At 46.4% G+C, this 24473-nt stretch overlaps 10 protein-coding genes across 10 annotated transcripts; 4 read left to right on the top strand and 6 right to left on the bottom strand.

Annotated features, from left to right (window-relative positions):
* Window positions 1-577: 577 nt before the first annotated feature.
* On the top strand, window positions 578-769 carry N7471_008756 (uncharacterized protein; the record flags this gene model as incomplete). The annotated part of the gene is made up of 1 exon (XM_057281475.1): window positions 578-769. The coding sequence occupies one exon, from the start codon at window positions 578-580 to the stop codon at window positions 767-769; it is 192 nt and encodes a 63-aa protein (XP_057135735.1).
* An 897-nt stretch (window positions 770-1666) lies between these two features.
* N7471_008755 (zinc-binding alcohol dehydrogenase family protein) lies at window positions 1667-2854 on the top strand (the record flags this gene model as incomplete). Its single annotated transcript, XM_057281474.1, has 1 exon — window positions 1667-2854. The coding sequence occupies one exon, from the start codon at window positions 1667-1669 to the stop codon at window positions 2852-2854; it is 1188 nt and encodes a 395-aa protein (XP_057135734.1).
* A 439-nt stretch (window positions 2855-3293) lies between these two features.
* Window positions 3294-5294, bottom strand: N7471_008754 (Zn(II)2Cys6 transcription factor; the record flags this gene model as incomplete). The annotated part of the gene is made up of 6 exons (XM_057281473.1): window positions 3294-3599; window positions 3662-4129; window positions 4188-4704; window positions 4755-5004; window positions 5056-5212; window positions 5265-5294. The coding sequence occupies 6 exons, from the start codon at window positions 5292-5294 to the stop codon at window positions 3294-3296; spliced, it is 1728 nt and encodes a 575-aa protein (XP_057135733.1).
* Window positions 5295-7782: 2488 nt separating this feature from the next.
* N7471_008753 (fungal specific transcription factor domain-containing protein) lies at window positions 7783-9593 on the bottom strand (the record flags this gene model as incomplete). The annotated part of the gene is made up of 4 exons (XM_057281472.1): window positions 7783-8296; window positions 8380-9000; window positions 9067-9473; window positions 9531-9593. The coding sequence occupies 4 exons, from the start codon at window positions 9591-9593 to the stop codon at window positions 7783-7785; spliced, it is 1605 nt and encodes a 534-aa protein (XP_057135732.1).
* Window positions 9594-10607: 1014 nt separating this feature from the next.
* On the bottom strand, window positions 10608-11857 carry N7471_008752 (uncharacterized protein; the record flags this gene model as incomplete). The annotated part of the gene is made up of 6 exons (XM_057281471.1): window positions 10608-10686; window positions 10747-10888; window positions 10965-11276; window positions 11382-11505; window positions 11563-11768; window positions 11821-11857. The coding sequence occupies 6 exons, from the start codon at window positions 11855-11857 to the stop codon at window positions 10608-10610; spliced, it is 900 nt and encodes a 299-aa protein (XP_057135731.1).
* Window positions 11858-12334: 477 nt separating this feature from the next.
* N7471_008751 (uncharacterized protein) lies at window positions 12335-14243 on the top strand (the record flags this gene model as incomplete). The annotated part of the gene is made up of 7 exons (XM_057281470.1): window positions 12335-12364; window positions 12429-12727; window positions 12789-13390; window positions 13459-13698; window positions 13758-13915; window positions 13976-14096; window positions 14164-14243. 7 exons carry the CDS (start codon window positions 12335-12337, stop codon window positions 14241-14243), a joined length of 1530 nt encoding a protein of 509 aa, XP_057135730.1.
* A 1228-nt stretch (window positions 14244-15471) lies between these two features.
* Window positions 15472-16165, bottom strand: N7471_008750 (alpha/beta hydrolase; the record flags this gene model as incomplete). The annotated part of the gene is made up of 3 exons (XM_057281469.1): window positions 15472-15515; window positions 15582-16017; window positions 16088-16165. The coding sequence occupies 3 exons, from the start codon at window positions 16163-16165 to the stop codon at window positions 15472-15474; spliced, it is 558 nt and encodes a 185-aa protein (XP_057135729.1).
* Window positions 16166-16533: 368 nt separating this feature from the next.
* Window positions 16534-18222, top strand: N7471_008749 (uncharacterized protein; the record flags this gene model as incomplete). Its single annotated transcript, XM_057281468.1, has 6 exons — window positions 16534-16547; window positions 16613-16807; window positions 16868-17025; window positions 17082-17610; window positions 17665-18115; window positions 18178-18222. The coding sequence occupies 6 exons, from the start codon at window positions 16534-16536 to the stop codon at window positions 18220-18222; spliced, it is 1392 nt and encodes a 463-aa protein (XP_057135728.1).
* Window positions 18223-18529: 307 nt separating this feature from the next.
* On the bottom strand, window positions 18530-18910 carry N7471_008748 (thioredoxin family protein; the record flags this gene model as incomplete). The annotated part of the gene is made up of 2 exons (XM_057281467.1): window positions 18530-18830; window positions 18888-18910. The coding sequence occupies 2 exons, from the start codon at window positions 18908-18910 to the stop codon at window positions 18530-18532; spliced, it is 324 nt and encodes a 107-aa protein (XP_057135727.1).
* A 1543-nt stretch (window positions 18911-20453) lies between these two features.
* N7471_008747 (beta-glucosidase) lies at window positions 20454-23335 on the bottom strand (the record flags this gene model as incomplete). Its single annotated transcript, XM_057281466.1, has 10 exons — window positions 20454-20480; window positions 20529-20640; window positions 20692-20795; window positions 20847-21055; window positions 21113-21247; window positions 21301-22248; window positions 22300-22529; window positions 22613-22729; window positions 22780-22828; window positions 22906-23335. 10 exons carry the CDS (start codon window positions 23333-23335, stop codon window positions 20454-20456), a joined length of 2361 nt encoding a protein of 786 aa, XP_057135726.1.
* Between the last annotated feature and the right edge of the window lie 1138 nt (window positions 23336-24473).

Below are 24473 nucleotides of genomic sequence, written 5' to 3'. Positions count from 1 at the left end.
TTAATGATCAGACAGCTTTTGAAGAGAACTTGTCTGGCTCTCCTATTTAATTTGTTGGGTTGTTTTCCAGGTGATCTCACTGTTATAGGATCTTGTACTGGCGCAGATGCTTGGGGTGTTGTCAAAACCATGCCAGTTTTGACCACAGACAGACCATTTCTGGTCTGAGGCAGCAGACTCGGATATTAAGGGTAGTCTTCTGATGTCCAAAATCCATGGGCCTGTCTCTGTTCTATTCAGTTCTAGATAGGTGACTAAAAGAAGAAAATGATGATACGATGGAACTATTACACTGTGGCGTGGCTGAGGCTAGATTCTGTTTTTCTGGCCAGGCGCGGAGTACCGCACGTAACGCGTAACGCATGATGTCAACACTATCCCAAGGGAGGCGGCCGACCGAGCCTGAGTCAGGATTACAATTTATTCTTTACCAGTATTTAGTAGATCTGGTTGGTTAGACGAACGCCCTCGAAGACAAGATATGGCTACCCCTAGCGCTAATTCATCTACCGACTAAGAGCTTTGAGGCTCTCATGGCGCTACGTGAACGAACTGCGAGGCGTGCGGCTGCTCGTCAATGGATGTCCCAACAATCCGCCAATACACACTGGATATGATTGCTGCTGGGTACAGCTTCCCGGACTTCCCAACGGTCCAAGAGTTAGAAAACCTACTGCAAACAACCAACAAGGAGATACTTCGTCTGTCTCTCGAACAAGAAGACGACGACGCCATGTTCAACGAAAAGTTCGAAGAAGATCGAGCATAGACTGGTGTTACGGGAAAGTCATATTACTTAAGCAATTATTCACCACTAGTTACCTAGGTAGCTAGTATATAAGCAATATCATGATTTTCTTACCCCTCACAACAACTGCCTACCTAGGTAGGCTTGTCATGGTGACATAATCTCTTTCCAAGGAGTTTTACTAGTTCTCGAATTTTCAATCTGAATTCCGCGTTCATGATACACTTCGAAATGACAATATCTGAAGCTCCTTTCCGGAAAGCCTTCTAGACAAAAATTGACAGAAATTCTGGTTTCGAGTTGTTCGTCTTAGCCATCGCAAAAACGCAACCTGTTTTTCGTACACTATGAAACTCATGCGCGCTAGCCACTCTGGATACCGAGAGAGATATGTACAGCTAGCTAGACCCAAAATCCGTAATTTTATGAACTAGGTACATAGGGATTGCATTCAGGAGCAATTATGCATTCTGCACTTTTGAATACACCTATAAATGGCTCTTCAGTTGTAAATCATGTCTAGACCGAGATCTCCAACTTATAACTAACGCTTCAGCCAAACATGTATAGGCTTCATAAATACAATGCCCAATGCATTCCAAATTGAATTCACTGATATTTCAGCCTCATGGCCCTCGACTAGCTCTTGAAGTGCACTCCTCAGGGCATACCTTCTGAATATTAAGACAAAATGACTGTAAAGTGTGCATGGGATGCTACGTATGTACTCTCACTTCTGAGGTTCTATTCGCTCTTTCCTCTGTTCTCTGTTGTTTATCATCGCGTCAGAGAGTTAGACGCTTTAGACGCGTCTGAATTCACAGTCGCTCTGCTTCTTCGTTCTCTCGTTCTTCTCATTTTTCAACCTTCACGCATCCATTCCCTTTGTATCGTTAATCCTCTCCCTTCATCGCCACGATGGCTTCTAACCAGGAGGTCTCTACCCAGGACACCTCTAACCAGCATGCCTCCGCCTCCAGCCAGGCTCCTGAGAACCAGGCTGCGTGGCTTACTGCCAAATCAGCTCGCCCCCTCAAGGTCAGTGTCACACCATTCACACCTCCAACTGCCCATCAAATTGTTGTCAAGAATGGTGCTGTGGCTGTGAATCCCGTTGAACGGACCAAGAAGTTGATGGGCAAGATGGTGTTCCCCTGGATCAAGTGCCCGTTTGTGCTCGGAAATGATTGTGCCGGTGAGGTTGTGCAGGTTGGTGACATGGTCAGTCGCATCAAGGTTGGTGATCGGGTTCTTGCTCACGCCCTCTCCATGGATCCAGCTGTCAACAAGTCGTCTGAGGGTGCTTTCCAAAACTACACCGTGATTCGTGAGAACATGGCCACAGTGATTCCGGATTGGCTCTCTTACGAAGAGGCTTGCGTTATTCCCCTCGGTCTGTCCACTGCCGCGACCGCCTTGTTCGATCGAGACTTTTTATTCCTCAATCTCCCCGGTAGTCCGCTGCTCAACGGCCCAGAATGGCTTCCCGAGGCGGTCCTGGTGTGGGGTGGATCGACCAGTGTGGGTTGCAACGCCATCCAGCTCGCCGCAGCAGCTGGTTACGAGGTTATCACCACTTGCCCTCCCAAAAACTTCGAATATGTCACTAACCTTGGCGCGTCTTCGGTCTTTGATTATCGCGACAAGCTCACCATCCAGCAAATCGTTGACCTTCTCGAGAACAAGAAGGTTGTTGGCGCCATCGCTATTGGAAACGACTCGACCGAAGCTTGCATCGAAGTCCTCATGAGAACAGAGGGCTCGAAGTTCGTGGCTCGGGCCAGCTTCCCATTCCCGGAAAGAATTCCAACCACAACCTTCCAGTTATTCCGTGCTATGGCAGCCTCAATTCGAGCAAACATCAAGATCCTCATCAAGTCCAAGCGCAGTGGCGTGAAAACCAAGTTCATTTCCGGTACCTCTGTGGCCCATACCCAGGTTGGCGCTATGATTTATAACCAATTCCTCCCCGGAGCTCTTGCCACTGGTGTCTTTGTTGCTGCTCCTAAGCCGCGTGTTGTGGGGAAGGGTCTGGAACAAATTCAAAATGCTATGGATTGTCACATGAGGGGTGTGTCTGCTCAGAAAGTTGTTGTCTCGCTTTGAATTTGTGTCGAGCTTATTTCGGGCAGTTCATGGTGTCCATTGCCCCCAGAAGGGTTTGTTTAGTAAAGCAGCTGAGCATGACTCCAGTTGCTGCTTTTATTTCCTCTTCGCCTGAAAGTGCAGATGCAGGATCTATGGGATAACACCCGAGCACTGGCATCTAGGTAATGTTACGCAATCAGAGTCAATGAAATCCCAATTTCAATCTAGCCATTCAGGCAAATTTTTGAATATATGCGAAGTGAGTAACATTGAAAAGTAAGGGCATACTCATAGGTAAGTGAAGGCATTCTCAAGACCACCCGCCTTATGATGGAAACGTAATGAATGGTACTTGATGCAAATACACTGACCACTTGAATACTACATACTGTATGTACATGCATACAAGACCCAAGAAAACAGTATGCCAATGCCTGCCAGCTCTCGATACGGCGAGCTAAAAAAGTTTCATAACATCCAAAAAGAACGATGGCTCTGGCTGACCTGGGACTTCAGACATAGTACACCCTTGAACACCCGACAGGTTGCACAATTTCTGAAACGCGTCCGAGTCCGAGTCGAGTAGCTCCAAGTAGCTAATAGCCAAATTATTCCCACCCTGCAAAACCCGTAAAGCCTTTTTCAAATCTTCCCACTTCTGCTGTTTATCCTCCGACGCGGAGACACACGTACTCAGTTGATCGGCATGTGTCTTGAGAAACTTTGCCGAGAGATAGAGTAGCATGGGAGAAAACGCATGCGCCTGTGCAACCTCGTGAGACACAGAAGCCACCGGCAATTCACGGGGAGGAAAGGGGGTCTCACCTTGAAAAAGCTGGATCGGGTGAGCGGCTTCGCCAAACCTACTATCTCGTACGCGGAGTAAAGGGGAACCAGGATGATTTCATCATCGATTTCCACGTGCAGGGCCTCCATGATATTGTAGAACCATATTACAGCGGCATTGGCGAGCATATTTGTGAAGAGACGCATAGGGTCATGGAGTTCGGGCGAGGACGGGGGAAGTGAGACCAGCATCAGCCGCTGTTGTACCATTTGGTATAGCCGGGTATGGCGCTTCCAGGTATCTCCGTCTGTCGGAGATGTTTTGTCACTGTGGGCGGCTCGCTGGAATGCAACGCTGTGCCAGCATAGCGTGATCAGGACGATTGTCTCCGCGAAAGGCGGTAGCATTTTCTGTCCGGAGGCCTCGATCTCGTCATATAAGGAGTCCATAATGACTGGCCTGCTATGTTGGAAATCTGACTCCGAGACAGGGAGATATACGCAGAGCTGGAGTAGATATTAGTGTTACTCGGAGCATTCTGTAAAAAAGGGAGTAATCGCTCACAGCTTCCTCATGTAGGCTTAGAGGCCACTCGTCAGAGATATTGAGGAACCGGTCTAGACAATATGCGAGCCAGTAGGTCCGTCGCTTTTCCTCGGCCTCGGCCCATGCTTCTGGGTGGGCCATGTTTATGCTAATGTCATTGAGCCGATCAAACTCGTGCAATTTGGCGAGTTGGATAATGCGAAAGGCACGTCCTGCGGTAAGCCATGATCGGCGATAGCTCATGTAGCGGAACTCGTAGTGCGTTAGAAGAAGCCATGCTTGGGCTGCCTGGAGACAGGCCGCACTGCTAAATTCAATATCGTGGTCGAGAGCCTCAATCGCAGACCGTGCGCGGGTGTAGATACTCTCCCGCATGTGCTGTAAATGGGCGGACGAGGCCGCGGCAAGTGCCCACATTGCAAATTGCAAGCACATGTGAGAAGCTGGTTTGTTGAATCTCTGCGACCAGGAGAAGTACCGGCCTTGGTGGAGCATCGGGACGACAGGGTGTACTCTGTCGAAATATAGTTGGTCCCTTCACTACCTGTTAGATATATCTGGATTCGGAGGGTGGAGTTTGCGTACAGATCTGCCTCGATTATATCTGAGCTCTCATTATCAGGTGGGGTTATTGGTGTAATTGGTGAGGTTAGTGTTGATGCCTCAATGGAGTAGGCCATGTCACGACATTCGGACTTCGTGGGATTGGGGATATATTCTTGGGGCGGGCCGAACATTTGGGCCGGCTCGTTGGAGTGATATTTCTCACTGCCGTCCAACACTTCCTTGGGACTGAGATGTCCCTGGTCACAATTTATGATGCTTTCCAGTGTGGCTAAGAATGCAATTAGCAGGGAAGCTGTATACGATAATATTTCTAACAAACCGATGCGATTCCGCAAAGCCTTGAGATGTCCCTTCTTAGGGCCCCTTGGTGAGCGAACCTGATTCACAAGGCAGGCTGTACCAGAATCCTCGCACTGGTCACATTGAGGCCGTCGCCTATCGCATCGAAGTTTCTTTTTGCGGCATTCCTCGCAAGCCTAAGTTATTAGCGCAAAGGTCACTTCATGGGCTAGGTGGCTATTGTCTCACCAGTCCAGGCTGCTGTCGTGAGCCCGACATATTGAGGAGCTGAACAGAGTGCTGATGTTATTATATTACTACGCCTCCAGGAAGAACAAGACTGGCAGAGTCAATGACATATGCATATGGAGTGGGTATTTATAGTTATTGACTGAGACTTTGAGTGCACTCGAGCCTGAGTGGCTCAAGCCTCGGCAATTATAGATTGACTGTTTGTTTCGCCAGACACCCTCCCTCCTCGAAAGCCTTTTTCACGATCTTCCACATTTGGCAATTTGTACTTGTCGAAAGTCCACTGTTCTTCCGCGATGGAGCCCGAGGAAAGCCTCCTGCGCATGGTGTGATCAGCACTGCATTCTAAATGACCCTATACCCATGACTTCCTCGCGCCCTTCAGGTAACCAAGATGGTGCTTTGTCAAGGGTAAACGGCTAATAATATTGATAGCTTTGAATATACTTCCGTCCCTCCGCTGGCTGCATCGTTAGTCTTTTAATCACGCCACTTGGGTAGTATAGATAAGCTGGATGGTGGTAAGATGTACTGGCCGGTTAGCCATGTTAGTAGATTGTTGATTAGAGGTGGAATGATCTGTCATTCTGGTGTTGGGTCTGTTAGCCAAATTGGTTAGTTGCTTATCAAGAGGGAGGTTCGGATTGTTAACATAGTGTGGCAGGTTGTCGTGTGAATGCACTACGCTGACTGGCTGTTGCATATCTCAACCACAGCACATGCAGCACGTGGACGATGATTTGGAATCGATATTTCAAATCACATCGACTACACGATAAGCTGAACTGGAGGTAAAGCTGGTTCTCGTCCCACTAGAGCCAAGAGAGTGTAGCACAAAGTAGTTGTGATCCGTGCCTCGATAAACCAAAATGTACGGGGCATTAATTGTGTCATTGTCTAGTTTCAGAATTCCTTCTTCAATTTCCGACGAAGAGGTAGTATGGGATCTACAGTTTCTGGTGGACCTGGTGTACCTTACATGGTTGAAAGAAGGAAGTATGATACCTTTACTTGGATATAGGCAATGATAATGCTCTCGTTGACAATTGGGAAGATGTGGAAGCTGATTGACAGATTGAGGATCTAGATCCCTGACAGCCTATGTCTACCAGAACATGGGTTGGGTTACAGACAGTTCAAGTACAGCCGAACATCCGGAAATCTCACGCATCGACCTGCTCCTCCGCCGCGTGACAGCTTGAACCCGATCAAAAGGGTTTCTTGTGGCAAGTGCGATGGAATCCGGCACATTCCCCTCGTGGCCATGGAAGACAACAATTTCATATTGTTGCAACCGGAAACATCAACACACTGTGACTTCGAGGGAAAAGCTTGGATGTGACTTAACCTGGTCGAATGATCATAGTACATTGTACGGCCATTGCCCCACAATACAAATTGAACCCCTCTATTATTGGTTAATATTCCCCCGTGAGAGCCACGCGAGGCTGTCGCATACAATGGGCTACACTAACTGAATATGGTATAAACAATAGTGCACCAGAAATATATTATCATGTCATTGAAATAGTTGATAGTTGGTTGATTTCTAAACTACTATCTGTTCAGCGGTTAAATTAACCACAAAGGCAATCAAGTGCCAAGAGCTGTTGACTGCATCTACACGCATCCGCTTCCGGGACCTGCGTCATCATGCTGCCACCTTTAGGACTAGGCGGGGCTTATCGGGTGCAGAGCAGCTACCCACGGCAGCTACTCACAGCAGTAAATATTGCGAGACTCCAATGTTGATAGGCTCACCCATCTCCCCCCGAGCCGCGAAAGGGTGTACGTATTTGGAATTGCTAAACGGTTATAGTCATTGACCCCATGTGACCTTCAACACGCGGCTCTGCTCCGCATTGTTCACCTGGGCAGTGATATGATGCTTACTCATCGGTCATTATTCCAATCTCGACTAGCCAGATTCGGTTTCTGCAGGATCTCTGTCGATATGGTGTCGCAATAAGGGGGACTCGGCCACCCCATCGCAAGTCTCGAGTTCGGACTAACGGCATGCTTCAGGTCGAATAAGAATTGCACCAAATTTCACAAATACTAGGTGCAAAATTTCCCGTCGCACGTGTACCTCGAAACAACTACGAACGAACGCCGTCATCTTGAGCTGGATCCAGACGGGAACATACTCAAATTTATACAGCTTTTTAATAATTTTAAGGCTCTTCCTCAGGCACGAAATTCGGAGTCCAAGCTCCCCCATCCTGGGGAACATCTTACAATAGACTGGATAAAAGTTTGGATAACCTCCGATGATCAACGGTTCTAGCCTGTTGGCGCTGGGACGGGCCGGACTGTGGGTAAGTCCGCCCGGAGTTACCAAACTGGAACGGATTTTGTGATGCGAAATCCGGTTTCCCCACGAAGCGACAACGGGTGATGGGAGTCATAACTCCATTGCTTCAAAATTCATTGTTACTATCCCTCTGGCCATCCACGCTAGAGATAGGAAGTATTTTCACATCTGATATCGCAAGGAACGGATAATACATTAATCTCATTCGACGGTATAGAATAGCTGATCGAAAGGCTCAAGCTCAGGTACAAAGAACTCTGGGAAAGGAATGCTACCTTCAAACCAACCATCATGTTGGTTTCGCAGTATTTCGTCTGCAGCATTAGCTGTGGTGAGACCCATCGGAAACACAAAGGGGTCCGCTTGTGTAGGATTAGATAACGAAAATCCCCATGGTTCATCGACATTCCGAACACTATCATAGTCATCCGGTTGACCAAGCTCATTTGTGTCGGTTGGCGGCTCAAAAATCAGGATTCGATCCATGTAGTGCTGAACGGTGTAATGCATCTCATCAGACACACGTCGCCGGTATTTCGTAATAGCCTCAGCGAAGTCGGTGAGCATGTTGTGATAGAGTTGAGCTTGCGGGCTTGCTAAAGCGATGTCGCCGAGAATATCGTGTGCGTCTGCGAAAGCTCCCTCAATGTCTTTTCGTGGCTCCCCTGCGAACATTGAAAATCCAAGAACCAGACCTGCGCCGAATATCCATGCTCTGTTCAAGATAACTGTTAGCTAAAAGATTCGACTTATTCTCATCCTAACGTGGATTGCTTATTGAAAGCTGGAGGCACATACTCAATAATACAGAGGTTCCCGAAAGTAAAATTCAAAGCTTTGGCTTTGACACACATTTCAACCATGGTGATAGCCGAGCTGACGCAAACTTGAGCTAATCTGGATACTTTGTTATTTTTGATATTGATATCTGATGCTTCGTCAGGATCACTGATGAGGTGATCAGGAGCTTTGCCGCGAAGTCTGGACATCAAGTACGCGACAAGGAATGGCCGTGTAATCAGTATGACTGCAAAATAATATACGCATGAGATGTGTATGCTCCCGAGAAGCACTCGGCGATTTTCTGGATTAAGATGTCGATTGGTTTCAGGAGGATACGAAAATCGTCGTACGTTCTGAGGCAATCCCCGGCTCCATTGACGGAGCCTTTCAAGTACCCCTTCTGCAGTGGGGACGTGAAGTATATTATTACTTTTGCCAAGCGTATCGACGATTTCCTCAAGAAGAATGCATGCCTTCGCCATGGCTGTGAAGAGAGACTGTGCGTTCTGGTTCTCCCCGCCGCTGAATAGCACGGGATCACTTATATTCTGGCGTATCACTGGCGAGCTTCTGAGTCTGCCGTGAATAAAGCTGCTCAAAACATCAAGATTCTGGACGCTGTTCCATATCCGGAATCTAGAAAGGGTTTCTTTTAATATATTTGGTAAATTTGGAACACAGAAATATGAATGAAGCTCTTACCTGGTGGACAGTTCTTCTTCGGGGAGATCTCTGTCATTTTCCGAGCTATGAAGACCTAGGATAACAGCAGCCTTTGCTGCAATGGTGAGAAACATCGACGCTGCATTTCGATTACAGGCACCGAGGGAGTAAAATGTCAAAAGAACAAAATGTCGCACTGTGTTGAGGTTCTGCGACATCAGCATGCCATCGAAAGCGATTTCCCGGGCGCGTAGAAAATAAGCCTTTGAAAGTTGCAAATATTCAGCCTGGCCTCGCACCTGAGCACCAATTGCGAGGGCAAGGTTGAAAGCAGCTTCAAGATCGACTTTCGAAAAGCATTGAGCGGTGCCATTCTCTGATGATGTTCTCTCGGCCATAAGCATATTAAGCTCGTCTGCAGTGAAGAGGTCCAAGACGCCGCTGCTCTGGAATAAATGTTAGTTTCGAAATGTGCGTTTTTACCCATTAATTGATTGACATACCGCCTCAAGGTAAGAGCTGAGGAGCAAATATGCCTGCTCTGGTGATGGATGCGTGGGATTCATTTCAAAGGTAGCTGACTCCGGTTCAATGGAGACATGATGTCGCTCCTCATCGGTGAAGGGAACCGACCCAATGTAGCCTTTTATCGTCCTTCTCAAAAAATGAAGGAATGAGCGTGAAGATGTTTCTCCCACATACACTGGAAATAATGATGGTCAGCGCGGTGATAGATGATATGCCACAGAAACAAAATACAAACATTTTTCACGAGTTTCTGATCGGGATGTGACTCGGTTAGCTGCCGCGCTGATACTAGGATCTACTGTACAGCTGGGATCGGCAGTGGATGGATTCACAGAAGATGGAGTCCTCATTGGAACGGTATAGTCATTCAGGGAAGTCGGGGAAGTTGGTGAAGTCCGTGCTGCATTGGACGGCAACGATCCTTCTGAATTGGAACGGATATGAAAGCTATTATTGCCCTTGCCTCGTCGTCGACGGTCAACTCCCGAATAGACGCAGGTACTGGCCTGGTCACGTCTCATGCATGAGCCGCAGGGGGTCTGAGCATCGCATCTTATCTTTGAGGACTTGCATGCGACACAGGCGCGATAAGATCTTTGACGGTTTTCGGGACGTACTTTAGGCCGTGGCATTGGAAAGGTGACTTATGGAGATGCTTTATGATGAGAATTAAGCTTGATAAAATGGTTTACAGAGACAGAATCATTATAATCGGAAACAAAAGTGCGGGGAATTGTAATCAAAGCGCAGCTGATACGTCCTGCCGCCTTATCTCGACCCCGGGGGCGTTCTATCAAAACCTTCCGGATTACGAGACTCGTAACCAAACTGAATCTTTGATCTTTCGAGGAGACATTTTAGTCTTGTATAGTTTTGTTTTCATTTCTTTGGTTTAAAGCCGAGTGTATTACGTGTATTATGTGGCTCACATAAGATACTCGTGGACGTGTTCAAAAGTCCCGTTTACAAAATATTATTAGACGAAGCAATGATATTGACATTCTCCTCTTAAATAACACTACATTTCTGTTCTTCAAATCAAATATAATGTCTCAGACCTTTACCGTCGCCTGTCGACTAAAGTTCTTAGCCACAGACTGGGCAAAGTATTCACCCACAGTCATCGGGGGACTAGAACGAGAAAGAGTTAGTCAATACCAGTCATGAACGGAAATCGAAGCGGTGGCATACTATTTCTTCAATGGTCCCTGGAGTACGAAGTCACGCCTGCCTTGGTTGAAATAGGCAATTGAGTATCGAGATGGTGACTTCCCAACCTCCTTGGCGCGGACTCGGTGATAGTTGGACTTCAAGCGATCATCCGACCAAGCCACTAGAGATAAACCCATATGTCAGAGATTGAAGACTGACATAAGAGTACCACCATTTTATCTCCGTATAATACGTACTGAGCATATCACCGATATTGACAACAATGGGTCCGGTCTCGGCAGGAAGGGGCGTGAAGACGTCGCCGCTAGCAAAACTAGAGTGGCTTTCTCTGCCTGGGCAAATTTCAAGTCCGTCCTCTCCATCTCGCTGGAATAGAAGAGTCAGACAGCCGATATCGGTATGGCTTCCCGCTCTCCAGGTGCCCACTGAATTTTCAGAGGCGGGATAGTGAATCAGGCGGAGCTGCGTCAAACAGTCGGCTTGATTTGGATCATTCGCGGTCTTGAAGTAACCCTCCTCAAATCCGAGGGCAATGGCAAAGCAAGACACTTAACTCGACGTTAGTCGGAGTCTGTGATGCACAATCCTTTTGCTGTTTCCAGGTGGAAAGGGTAAAAACATACACACTTGGTCTGATATACCAGCACATTTACTCATGAATTGAGTGGTTGATTCACTAAATTCGGGGACATCCCCATCGCTTGGCCAGTCGGAATGACGTCGCAGCCAGAGAGATTCTTTCTGGTCGTAGGTGCCAGTGCTAGCGCGCAATTGAGCCTAAACAGTAAAAGTCAATCTGACATTCACACCTCTGGTAAGCCATTGTCCACGTACCTTGTACTCCCATCCGTTATTAGTTGTGGGGTCATGAGGCGTCTTGGCTTTGACCTCAGGCGAGAGGTCAAAGAAAGCCTTCGAAATCGCAAACTGGGCTTCGATCTCCTCCTTGGTAATATCGTGGTCTACCAAGGTAAAGAATCCAGCGTACTCCGCCGCATTGAGTAGCTGTGCAATAATTTCCTCCTTGCGATTATCAAAATCTAGAAACCTTATTAGTAGCCTATTGCGACTCCAGCTACTGACTGGGCTCACCCTTCAGGGAGATAACAGGAACAAATCTTTCCGCCATATCTGTCACTTTAAAGATTGGTTTCTCGATCGTAATAGGTGTTTTTGGTCTTCTTTGCTTTCTTGGATACTTTTCACTCGCTTTTTCTAGCCATGGAGTGCTTGTTTATCAAGTCTATCGGATAATGCCTACTATCGGAAATGTACCGATCTAAAAGATGCACGGGGAATGCGACAATGGAATTACCCTCATCCTACGAGATATCATGAACCGATTTGTTCTCGGATCAGAAACAAAGTTCAGACAAGAAAAGTAAAATAATAACCGAAAGCGAATCTGTCCACTCCAACCCGCTTTTTCAATCTGCTTATCTTCCGCTCGGAAATGTACCCCGCATACTATCAGCCCCGGCAGTGCACGATATGAAGTTTATTCTCATCCGTGATGCCTAGAATGCAGCCAAGGCTAAATCCATAACCCTCTGGATTATTGCCTATTAGTAACGCCATCGCTCTGCTTCCAGTTTGAAACGGCATCATGGCTGAGTGCGATATGAAATCCATGAAGGTAAGGATCAGACACTCCTATCCCTCAGACAAATGGTAGGAAGTCGCTAACGGTGATATACTAGATGGAAAACACCAAGCTTGAAGGGGCGGGGGAGCAACTTTCTGGCAAATACATTGAAACGGCAAGCAGAGACAAAGCCTTGAATTTGCTTGCCAATCGCCATGCTCCTTTTGACCCCAACTCAGCAGAGGCGATACGGGTCAGATGGAAGATCGACATGCGAATTATGCCGATGATCTTCGTCATATACTGCCTTCAACTCATGGATAAAAATAGTCTGTCATTTGCTGCGATTATGGGTATCAAAGAAGACACCAATCTCTCATCTGCACAGTATTCCTGGCTCGGATCACTTGTTTAGTAAGATAACATTTAATATTAGGGGCGCAAAATATGTGAACTGACAAACACATCTCTCTAGCTTTGGGTATCTCGGGGGTGACATCCCGGCAACATATCTCATGCAACGGTTCAACCTGTCGAAATATCTCGCTATTATGTGTATGATATGGGGAGTTATTGTTGCGCTGCATGCAGTCTGTCATGATTTTGCCAGTCTAGCTGCATTACGATTCTTTCTAGGTGCTATTGAAGTCTCAACAGTACCTGTGGCTATCTACATCACTGGCGCTTTCTATACAAAGGAAGAACAGCTCACACGAGTCGCACTGTGGTACACTACATCCGGATGGGCAGCTGTCTTCGGTGGCTTCCTTGCCTGGTGTATGTATCATGCTAGCAACTTCCGCTGGCAAGGTCTCTTCATTTTGTATGGAGCCATGACATTTTTGACCGGGGTTCTCCTGTTTATTTTTCTTGCCGCGTCTCCGACAGATGCTAAGTGGCTGACCGAAGAAGAAAAGATCATTGCCCTCGAACGCGTTCGAGAAAATAAAACAGGTACCGAAGTGTGGAAATTCAGCTGGCCTCAGCTTCGAGAGGCGCTGCTTGACGTTCGGCTATACCTGCTATTTTTCATGTTGGTCTCGACTGGAATGCCTAACGGTGGCTTGACTGCCTTCGGTATGTGGAACAGTCTCTCGCTCTTATGTTATACCCAACCAACTATACTGAACTGACCTTTCACATAGGCCCAACTATTGTGGATGGCTTTGGCTATGATGTGCCTACCACCCAGCTTTTGAATATGGGCTCCGGTGCGGCTCAAGTCGTTGGAACCTTCCTTGCTCTTTTCCTTGCCAAATGGACCAATCGTACCTTTGCTGGTATATGCACACTTCTTCTTGCCTGTATCGGCTGCTCTATGATGCTTGGGATTCCGAGCGAGAATAATAATGCTCGGTATGGTGGATATGTCCTGGTATATCAATGTTCGTACTCCCATTCTTCGAAGCTCCACTACCCGGCAGAAATATACTGACAGTGACAGTTCCAATCTGCATTCTTTTCATTATCACGTTCTTAACCGCAGGTGTGGCTGGCTCGACCAAAAAGTTCGCTTTCGGCTGTGTCTATCAATTGGGATATGCTGTTGGCAACATCATTGGCCCCCAAACCTACAGGGCCCATGATGCACCAAATTACTATGTGAGGAAACCAACACTAAATCATTTTGATCTTGGATTAAGTTAACATGAATTTTTCCAGACGGCAAAATATACTATGCTTGCGTTTTTTATTATCACCGCGGTTTTGATTGGAATTTACGGCTGGATTCATCACACCTGGAACCAAAAGAGAGAGAAGGAAATTTCCTCTCAGCCACGAGGTAATAAACCACCACATATAGCTCTTATCAATCCAGATAACAGTCTGGCTAATCTGCTACTTGTTAGACCCGGCCGATGCTACGGAGAACGAAGAGTTTGCCGACTTCACTGACTTCCAGTTGAAGTCCTTCCGGTATCCGATTTAAGCTATGGTGATACCCAAAGTATTCACAGGGATTAATATTATTTGTTATTCAATGTTGTCAAGATGTCAGTCCTTTCAATTTTTTTTTCTTTTTGAGTGGAGATAATGGAATCAGATTCGGACGGAATATATGTAGATCAATCAAGGTGTATTCACTTCATCCTGTACCAGCTGATTGTCCGTTAGCCGTAAGAGTCAAATCAGGGATATCGTATATTCGGTGGAGTGCCAAGGTTTGTGACAGACGACGGATAAAGAAAAACAAAAGAATACTTCTTCTATATAGCCTTTCCTAACACTAATAGTTACCGGGCTTTTGCTTTATCCAGTTAGAGGGAAGATGATAAAAATTATTGAGAGTGTTGACCGTATGTCAAAGGAAGAGGAAGAAAGCGAAGAGGATTGATTGATTTATCTAAATGTATCTGAGTGATAGGCTACACACTCGATGCCCTCGCATCATCTGCCATCTAGTGCCGATTTCTGCTCGCTATAGTCGTTCTTTCGGCCTTTCTTTTATTTTAGTTAGTGCATCTAGTCACAAAGGAGGTTTTGCGGCTGGGAACTTACTACTTCCTCCCTGTAACTCCACACATGACTGAATAAAGCTTAACAAATGGTCACCTTGCACGGTGTCCTCTGTCCCAATTGACAAAATATTGCTGCAGTAGAGGAGAATGTTAGTGGCTGTAACTTGGTAAGATAATTAGGTAGAATTAAATTTCACCTTAGATGGTTGTGCCTTTTCAGCACATGAAACACAGGCAGTGTTCCAGAAGGTTGGCTTCGTAATCTGTATGCATTGAAAAACTTCAGGGTTGCGTCAATTGTTTCTGGCCTAGCATTGATATGATTATAAGCGAAAGAGTTCTGTTCATGGTTTAGAGTGGATAGCCCTGTACTTACACTTCCCACTCAACAGATCCCAAGTACACGGGTATCTTCTGAGAGTTTCTGTACAATAGTCAGTTTTTATTAACTGGATATTATCAAAAGAGGATCGCAACACTTACAGTAGGGGTGAGTTGTCGGGTAATCTTTGAAATAATCCAAAAGCAGATTTAGGCTATCAATAAGCGTCAGCAACTTGAATTAATTGGACACGCGGTCCAGAAAATGGATTCACGTTACCCCCCAGACGCCTTCAGAATCAGATCCATAATACGACCTAATGGTCTTTTGGCGTACTGGCTTGGTCCGATCATACCAAAATGGTACACTAAGATACATTACTCCGGCCACTGGGGGGAAATCGGCAACTCAGATGCGCGATCTGGATCTCCTTTTTAGTTTAGCACAGTATCAAAAGGCGATATGAGAAAATGACAGTTTTTCTTACCAGCGGCATAAAGGTTCATCGCGATATGCGCACCGCCAGATGAATGACCAAACAGGATAACCTTGTCGACCGAGCCACAACCGTACCTAGTGGACGAGATATGATTGAAAATCCATTCACGTGCCAATTGTACATCATCTGCACCTCCGGGGTACTGCACGTGTGGCACAAGACGATGATTTATCACCACAGTGATGATGCCCCGTTGAGCGAAAAACCACCCGATGTTGGAATATACCTGCTCGGTCCACAATTTATCTCCGGAAAAGAATCCTCCTCCGTGAACATACATCATGACCGGTCTGTTGGATTCATTTCCATGTGGCACAAATACATCCAAGAGATTTCTATCCGAAGGTCCATATCGCTCATCGCGGATGACCGTTACAGTCTGTGGTGGCTCAGGATAGAAAGGGTCATATAGCTTGCGCCAAATCTATTGAAATAAAATTGCATGTTATTAACAATGCGACTAGAAGGAATTGAGAGTAAGTCAATTCGCATACCTCCTCGTCGCCGAGTTGAAATTTTGAAGTCTCTTGCGCGATTTTAGCAAAGACGGCATCCATGCGATTGGCTGACATGGTAATTGCAAAAGCACCGATATTATCGAAAGTGGTCCAATGTGTTGACAGGAGGAAAGAAACAACTTGAACTGAAATTGGATGTTACGAGTCACTCCGTGCTGTGGTTCGGCTGTAAAGGAACATTGCCGGATAAGCTGAGGCCCGTAGCCGAGATCGCTGGATTCCGGATACTTGCAAGGCTATGGGGAGGAAAGTATACATTCACGATTGATAAGCAAATACTTCAATTGAAAGCTTGGAACCTTTGATATATCGAATCAAAAAAATTGCTTAATGTTACTTTTTTGCTGTTGGCTGAACCTTGGGTAAATACTGTACAAATTCGCATACCAAGGGATATTCTTCATCGACTCATCTCATTCATAATGACGCTGAATAGGTAAGCACACAGGTCCCATTGCCCTGTTTAACTCATAAGCATCCTCTAATACAGATACTGAGCAGATCCGAGGTTGGAAAACATACCACCATCAATAGTTGTTGGGTGATCATCAACGAGAATGTTTATGATGTTACGGAGTTTCTCAAGGAACACCCTGGAGGAGCCAGTATCATTCTTGCGCATGCAGGTCGTGATGCTACTCAAGCATTTGAATCCTTTCATCAGGCGGAGATTATCGATCAGAACCTTGGCCCAGAGTATATATATCCCCTCTCTGACGCACTAAATGGCAACAGCCCTGCTAATTAAAATCAAAGAAAGAACTTAGGCACCGTCACGCAAGACTTGTCCAGCACCAGTCATGCAGAGGGAGTAATTCAATCACCTCGACCAAAGCCTAAGCTATCATTTGTGATTAGTCTTTCAGACTTCGAACATGCTGCTGCAAAGAGTCTTCCCGCCAGTTCATTTGCATGTAAGCACTGCCCCATCAATTAATTGGAATGTTCCATGTCTGACAAGCCATGATAGTCCTGAAATCCGGTGCTGAGGATGAGTATGCCTCCAACTGGAATCGCGATAGCTGGAAAGCAATTCGTTTCCGCCCGCGTGTTCTACGACGAATTGAGAGTGTTGACATCTCATGCACTCTCTTGGGCACTAAGCTTTCAGCCCCTTTCTTTATTTGCCCAGCAGGGGGTGCAAAGCTAGCCAACACCAAGGGCGACCTGTGTTTAGTCAAAGCTGCTGCTCGCCATGGAATCCTACATTGGGTTTGTAACAACTCGGCCATTTCTCAGCAAGATATGGCCACTGCGCGTGCACCAGATCAAACGTTATACTGGCAAATATATGCCATGACTGACTTGAAAATCACTGAAAAGCAAATCAAGGAAGCTGTCAGGCTAGGGTACAAAGGGTTCGCATTGACCGTTGATGCAATTCGAGCTGGAAAGCGAGAGCGGGATCTACGGGTTGCATCTTTGGATACAGAGCAAGATGAAGAGGACGACTTGGATACCGCAGAAAGCTTTTCAAAAGAGCCAACTGTGCAGCGGCCGTAAATACTTTCTGGCCCATGTGTGGAATCTTCCTGAAACTGACATATCTACAGGCCCGTCTGGTCGAGTTTTGATTGGAAATCTTCCATCGAGTGGCTCCGGAAAATGACAAGTCTACCCATTGCTATCAAGGGTATTCAATGTTGGGAAGACGCACTGTTATGCATGGAATACGGAGTCCACCCATGGCTTTCTAATCATGGTGGCCGTCAATTGGATGGAGCACCATCTGCCGTGGACACTCTTTTGTCCATTCGAAATCATTGTCCCGAGGTCTTTGACAAATGTGAGGTCATCGTCGATGGGGGTGTTACCCGAGGCTCGGATGTAGTCAAGGCTGTTGCACTCGGCGCGAAGGGCGTTGGCCTTGGAAGACCATTCTTGTACTCTCTCGTATTCGGCGAGGCTGGAGCAAGCAAGGCTATTCGAATTTTGAAGCATGAGATTGAGACTACCATGGCATTGTTGGGTGTGACATCAGTCGATCAATTAAGTCCATCTTATGTGAGTGATAAATTTTCCGTGGAAACAAGTATGGCAAGAAAAACGAGATCTAATCTTCACAGGTTGAAACCTCGTTATTATATCCTTACGCACGGTCAATCTTGTGATTTGTCAAGTACATAGTCAATAAAAGTCCTCTTTGGTGAAGAGACATTCTCGGTATTTTAACATAGGATTTTTTTCAAATTCCAAAAAATGAATATGAAAATTTCAAAGAATCCTCTACCTTTGCGAGCAAGGTTGCTTGAGTTCAGCACAAAAGGGTGTTATAAGGGCCTAGAACGACATAATGTACTCATATATGCAGCTTTGCACTCTGTTGTGGGCTCCACAATGACCACAACAAATTTAAATACAATCAGTATGCCCCCTTTCTGTCCAAACCGACAGAGACAATGCCATCAGTCTTGTAATTTAAAGAGCAGCCGCAGCTTTAACAAGATGGTCGAATCCGGATGGGTTCGCCCCAACATACTCTCCAAGTTTTTGACCATTTTTGAAGGACATAAAAGTTGGCATCGCTCTTATGTTACATTCCTGGGCAATTTCTTCTTGTGCATCGACGTCAACCTTGTAGAACTTGACCGGGGTTTCTTCCGATTCTGCCCATTTTTCAACATGAGGAGCGATCGCTCTGCAAGGTCCGCACCATACCGCCCAGAAATCAATCACAACGGGATGGTCGCTATTGATGATCTTATTGAACTCGTCGTAGCTGTCATCCTCTCGTCAATGCCGAACGGTAGAGTGCAAGGTTTTGGAAGGGACTTACGAGTTAATAGGTAGAACAGACATCCTGGATATGGGTTTGGAAAACGAGGTATTTCTGTATTTGAAAGGTGGTAGCAAGATAGAGGCAAGATAGAGGCAAGATTTGATGGTTTATATAAGAATCAGAATCAGAACACCCGGACGAACTGCTTGTTTATATCTGTCCGTGGAAAGAACCGACCCCGCCTCAGCCACAAGCCAATTCTCAGCTTCAGTTGAACTGCTCAGCTAAATGATATTATTTGCCACGATTGGCCAGTCTCCAGCAGAGCTCCACTCGGTTAGGTTGATGAGGTGTCACCACCTCAGCTGCAGTGACATCATGTACCCGTTTTCGGAGACTCGTGAAAACTCAAGCGTCAAACTATGCAGCAATTTTTTATGACCTACGGTCATACTGTCACACATCACACAACAAACGGACAAGCGGACGCATAATTCCTCCACCGTCTCTTCTGGTAGAATGTCACCTAGGCACTGCGCTAGGAGGAAGGAAGAATATTCTGGAAAAACTTAGTGGACGCGGGTGATTCCTGTTACTACCTCCGAATATCTACCGACCGACTCCCCCAGACTTCATCTCGAAGCACGAACTTTGTACCCGGGATCTTATCTATGTGGCGCTCTTTAGGCTAGCAACTTTTCGGGTAATACACGGGTCGAGCCAACAAGCAGTCTATTACATATGCATTTTATGCACGAGTGACATTCTACGATCGGACTCTTTTGTACGTAATTCCATAGCTTAGTCCGTCTAGATACCCCACGGGAGGTCGGAGGCATTCTGGAGTATTGCTCGCAATCTCGATCCCGCTAAAATTCAATATCAGCATGTGTGTGGATTCCCTATACAAGAAAGTGTGTGTGTGTGTGTGTGTGTGTGTGTGTCATTTACCCTCCTCGCAATGAAAAGCAGGCTACTACGACTATATGGTGTTGTGGCCTTAGGCCCAGTTGATGCCTCAGGCATCAACCCCTCGTTTGCTCCCAGATAGATAGTTAGAAGCTCGCTCTTCCTGTAGGAATCAACTCTCTCCCTCCTTTCCTTTGGTCCCTACATAGTAGAGCCCAAGACTATATATATCCCTGTACGTACATGTGAAGTGCTCCACTTCCTGAAGACGAACTTCAAGGCCTGCCGTCGCCCAATTGCCGCTCCCATTGTTTAGGCTGCTCTCGCGGCGCGCGACTGCGAAACCGTTGTGACGCCTCGGCGAAGTCCAGCACGGCCTGGACCATCCTGGGCCGCGAGGCGTTGTATGGTTTACCTTTCTCACCTTGCTTTGGGCCTCCCAGCAGACTCGACACACTATTGTTGATGGCACCTATACCGCTGCGTATGTAACATATATTATGTTGGAGCTACCTGCGAAGTCCCTCACGATGCTCACACATCATGATATGAAGTCCCTAAATGATTCAGACTTCACACTAGGAACGAGATTTAAATTTGAAAGAAAAAAGGGGTCCATTCTTGCTCAAAGATAAGAGGTGAGAGAAAATCATGTGCATTAACAACACACTATGTATGAACCACACGCCAGATGACCAAAATATCGGTCGCGAATCACGGCTTCAGACTGTGTGTAATTTCCTAAACAAAATTAGCCAAGTTACCTTCAGATGATGGGGATAGACTCACCAGGGCCAGGTTGCGCGAGGAAGCGCCGACATAGAATTTAACAGATTCATCTTTCGGGAATCGCCATTTCTGCTCTGTAACGTCCCAGATCATAACATCCTTCCGGCGGACACTATAACATACAAGTTAGCTCAATATCACGTATATCTGAAGTTATTCTTACGGGAATGATGCCTTCCGGCGATGGCCAGGCTCCATGTTCTTGATCTTGGTGAAACCTCGAAGGAGCTTCGGGGGTTCCTCTTCGTTCGCAGGGAACTCCACGTACTGCAAAGTGATGAGCATCTCAGCTTGAGTTAAAGGGGGCTCTAAGCTTACCAGTTGAGCTACCTCGGAGCCAGTATGCTTTCCAGTATTAGTGATGTCAGCTGTCACCGTAGCGATAACGTCATAAATAGATTGGCCAGCGGTCTGGCCGACGAACTCTTCGTTGGTAGTTTGGATAGCGTATTTATCCGAAGATTCCTTCAAATCGATGTCGATGTTGGAGTACTTGAATGCAGTGTAAGATAGACCAAAGCCAAATTCTACGCAGTCAGTACAATAGGCATGTCATTCCAACCCATATTAGAAATTTGACTAACCAAAGCGAGGCGTAATGTTGTATGTATCGAACCACCTGTAATCAATCTTCAGCTTTTCAGTGAAGTCTGCCTGAGGCGTAATACTGTGCTCTTGTGATATGGTGTTTGGAGGATAATCCGACTCGCTTTTACCCACTATATCTGGTCAGATGAAATGTGCACGTAGCGGGGTTTGATGAGACTCTTACCTGTAAAGGGCAACTTCGCATTCGGAGAAACATGGCCCCAGAGAATATCAACCAAGCCAGGGCCTGTTTGCTCGCCAGGGTAAAGAGGAGCAAGCACAGCCGTTACATTGGGGTTGTCGATCCAGGCTTCCATGATCACTGGCCCACCAACGTGAAGCACCACAATCGTGTTGTTGCAATTGGCTGCCGTTTCTAGAATAATGTCTTCCGAGCGTGTCCAGTTTCCGATGTTCAGGTTAAGATCGTTGCGATCCATGTTTTCCCGTTGATATCTGTCTGCGAAGACGAGGCAAACATCTGGAGGAGATACCGACAGCCCACCGCCAGCCAGAGTATCGTATATCAGACTCTCGGCAGTATTATCAATGACATATTGAAGGAAAGCATTGGTTTCTCGCGCTTTGGCTTGGATTGCATCCAGGGGTGTAATCAGGTTGTTTGCCCAGGTGTATCCGGATCCGCCACCAAGGCTAAGTGTTCCATTATTCTGTAGAATTCCACAGTCACGGTATAATTTACCACACCCCTGAATACCAAGAGGATTCGGGCCCGCATCTTGGCCAATGATTGCGATGATTCGAGGACTCCGGAGAGGTAATGAGCCAGTATTCTTCAGCAAAACGGTTCCATCAGCAGAGATCTTTCGAGCTATCTCAACGGCTGATAGTTTCTGTCCATCAACCTCAGCAGATATAGTAAGTGGCCGGTTTATCATCCCTGGAATTGTAGTCACAGTGGATGGAAGAGGTTTGTCGATCTGACCCGTCACGATAAGCGGAACAATCATTCTGGTAACCATATCATCTAAACGAGTTTTTTTGATCGTTCCATTCTGGACCATTTTGTAGAGATCCTTGTCGTAGAATGGCCCTAGAATTCCACCAAAGCCCAAGCCTGGCATATTAGCGTCGAGCCCGCCTTCAACAAATGCCTGGGTTCCCCAGGTGGCTTAATCGGGTAAGTAAGTTTCTTTTTCTCAGGGTACCAGAATTTACTCACCTCCCCAATCACTGATGAGTGCCCCCTGGAAATTTAATTCGGTCTTCAGCATCTTGTTGTTAGACTCGGAATTGGCACACGAATGAGTGCCATTGACAGAATTGTATCCGCACATGATGTGTGTCACACCAGCACGAATAGCCTCAGCAAATGACCAGAGGTATATCTCGTGAGTTGTCTTATCATCGATGTTGCTGGATATGGGAACCTGTTCAGATGCAGCGTAGATGCTATATGGTTCTGTGAAATTGTATGGGTTCCTTGGTGGTCTTAGTGCTACAAACTATAAGCGGGAGAACTCTGAGAACAATACCTGAAAGTCTCCTGTTCATATCCAATGTAATGCTTTGCTAGTACCTGAACGCCCGAGTCTCGCAGGCCCCTAACGCCATGCCACGATGCAATTCCGGTACCATACGGATCGGCATACCTACCATAAAACATCAGCTTAAGAAGATATCACTGACAATCGTCACCTACCATCCTTCCCAGTTCCGACCGCCTTTGGGAGAACGGCCAAGCGGCCCCCCTTGAGAAGTTAGCGACTGGCATTACAACCGAGGAGGAGTGAAGGGTCCGGGTGAGGGTAGTACATGTCGCACTCACCAGTAATGATAGCCATAGCCACGTGGATGCCCAGATCGTAGAATTCTTTACCAATAGCCAAGGAACGCGCGTAAATCAAATCCACATCCCAGGTAGCAGCTGTAGTCACACCGGAAGGAAATTGTATGCTTCCAGGTCGAGGTCCTGCAGGGCCGTCCTGAAAACACATAGTTGGAATTCCAAGCCGTGTGACGTTGCCTGTTTGACCTGCACAGAGACCTTCTTGGCCAGTAACAAGATCAACCTTCTCTTGCAATGTCATTTGGGCAACCAGCCCTTGTGCACGCAAATTGGCTGCCTTCCATGCCATTCCCCCATCTGCGGCAGGAGGCGGAACAACATAAGACAAGCCAGTTGCAGAGGGTGTTAGCGCACTACATTGCAAGGCCAACGAGAGGCAAGTCGATAGGAGCAGCGATTTGCTAAGCATTGGAGCAATAACGTATAAATTCCAAATACTCTACAAAAAGGAATCCTTGGTGGTGTTCCAAAGACTTTTTGGCTACTAGAACTCACGGTAAGAGTCATTATTTATAGCTACTACGGAGTGGACTCTATCTGTTTAGGTTGATTCAATACCAAATGCGGAATTGTATTCAAACCTAAAAAGAATGCTCATTCAATCAGATTAGCCTTCACTTCAGAGCCTTTACTTTTCCAGAGATAGGCAAAATAGCCTATCCAGACGTATCTATAATGATTTTCCAATGATTGGATTCAGCCTAGCTTAGAGTCAAATAGAACGTAGAACGTAGAACTAATATTCAGTGTATATATTGCGAGTTTAGATTTAGAGGACCACGAAGCACTGTGCGTAAATATGGCCCGTGTGTGGGGTAACATGTTGCTGTCGCGGGGTCTTGCAGGTATCCGAAAGGGTGGATAGCCGACGACTCAGGTACATTTCCGATCGATACCTAACAAGGTTCATTCCCCCGCATCATGATGTGTATTACCGTCATAGCTATCATCCCGGGTATTATCATATTCTCGGATATTATAAGACCCTACATAGGGAGTCTCGGGTATAGTGTTAATAAAGAAGTCCTTTAGATAATACGTGCTTATCTTCCTCGATAATCTTCTGAACGTTAACGATTTATCTTAATACTGTTGCCTATCGGACCTTACACGGCCCAAGTTCTTTTAGAGGTATCGGATAATAGGTTGAGCGCTACGTGCTGGAAACCCTGCTAGCCAACCATCGTTTGCTTCTTCGCTGGCCGAAGCTTCCGGTTTCGTTTTGCAGGCACTGTTTTCCAAAGTTGTGGAAACATTTATGATCCCAGTCGAGGAAGTTGCATGCTGGCCCAACAAAATATATCCATTGGCTATAATAAACTTCTTTCTCGTATTGCTACAAAAGTCTACGCTGTCCAAAAAGGATGTTCTTGCAAATGCATATTCAGTCTAAGGTAGTTGTATTAGCGATTGTTGTTGGGATTCGGGGCACACTTAGCGTACGCCAGTTGAGTTACATATGTGTATAAAGTCCCACTTCTTTCTGCGTGACTTGTCTCTGACACATACTGCGGGAAATAGCCCTTCTAGCCTCCATCACGTTCCTT

The sequence above is a fragment of the Penicillium samsonianum genome (genome assembly GCF_028829775.1).
Source record: "Penicillium samsonianum strain IBT 33392 chromosome Unknown utg000004l_segment0_segment0, whole genome shotgun sequence".
Classification (NCBI taxonomy): domain Eukaryota; kingdom Fungi; phylum Ascomycota; class Eurotiomycetes; order Eurotiales; family Aspergillaceae; genus Penicillium; species Penicillium samsonianum.
The sequence above is the reverse complement of the archived record's forward strand: the minus strand, read 5'-3'. Positions and strand labels throughout refer to the sequence as shown.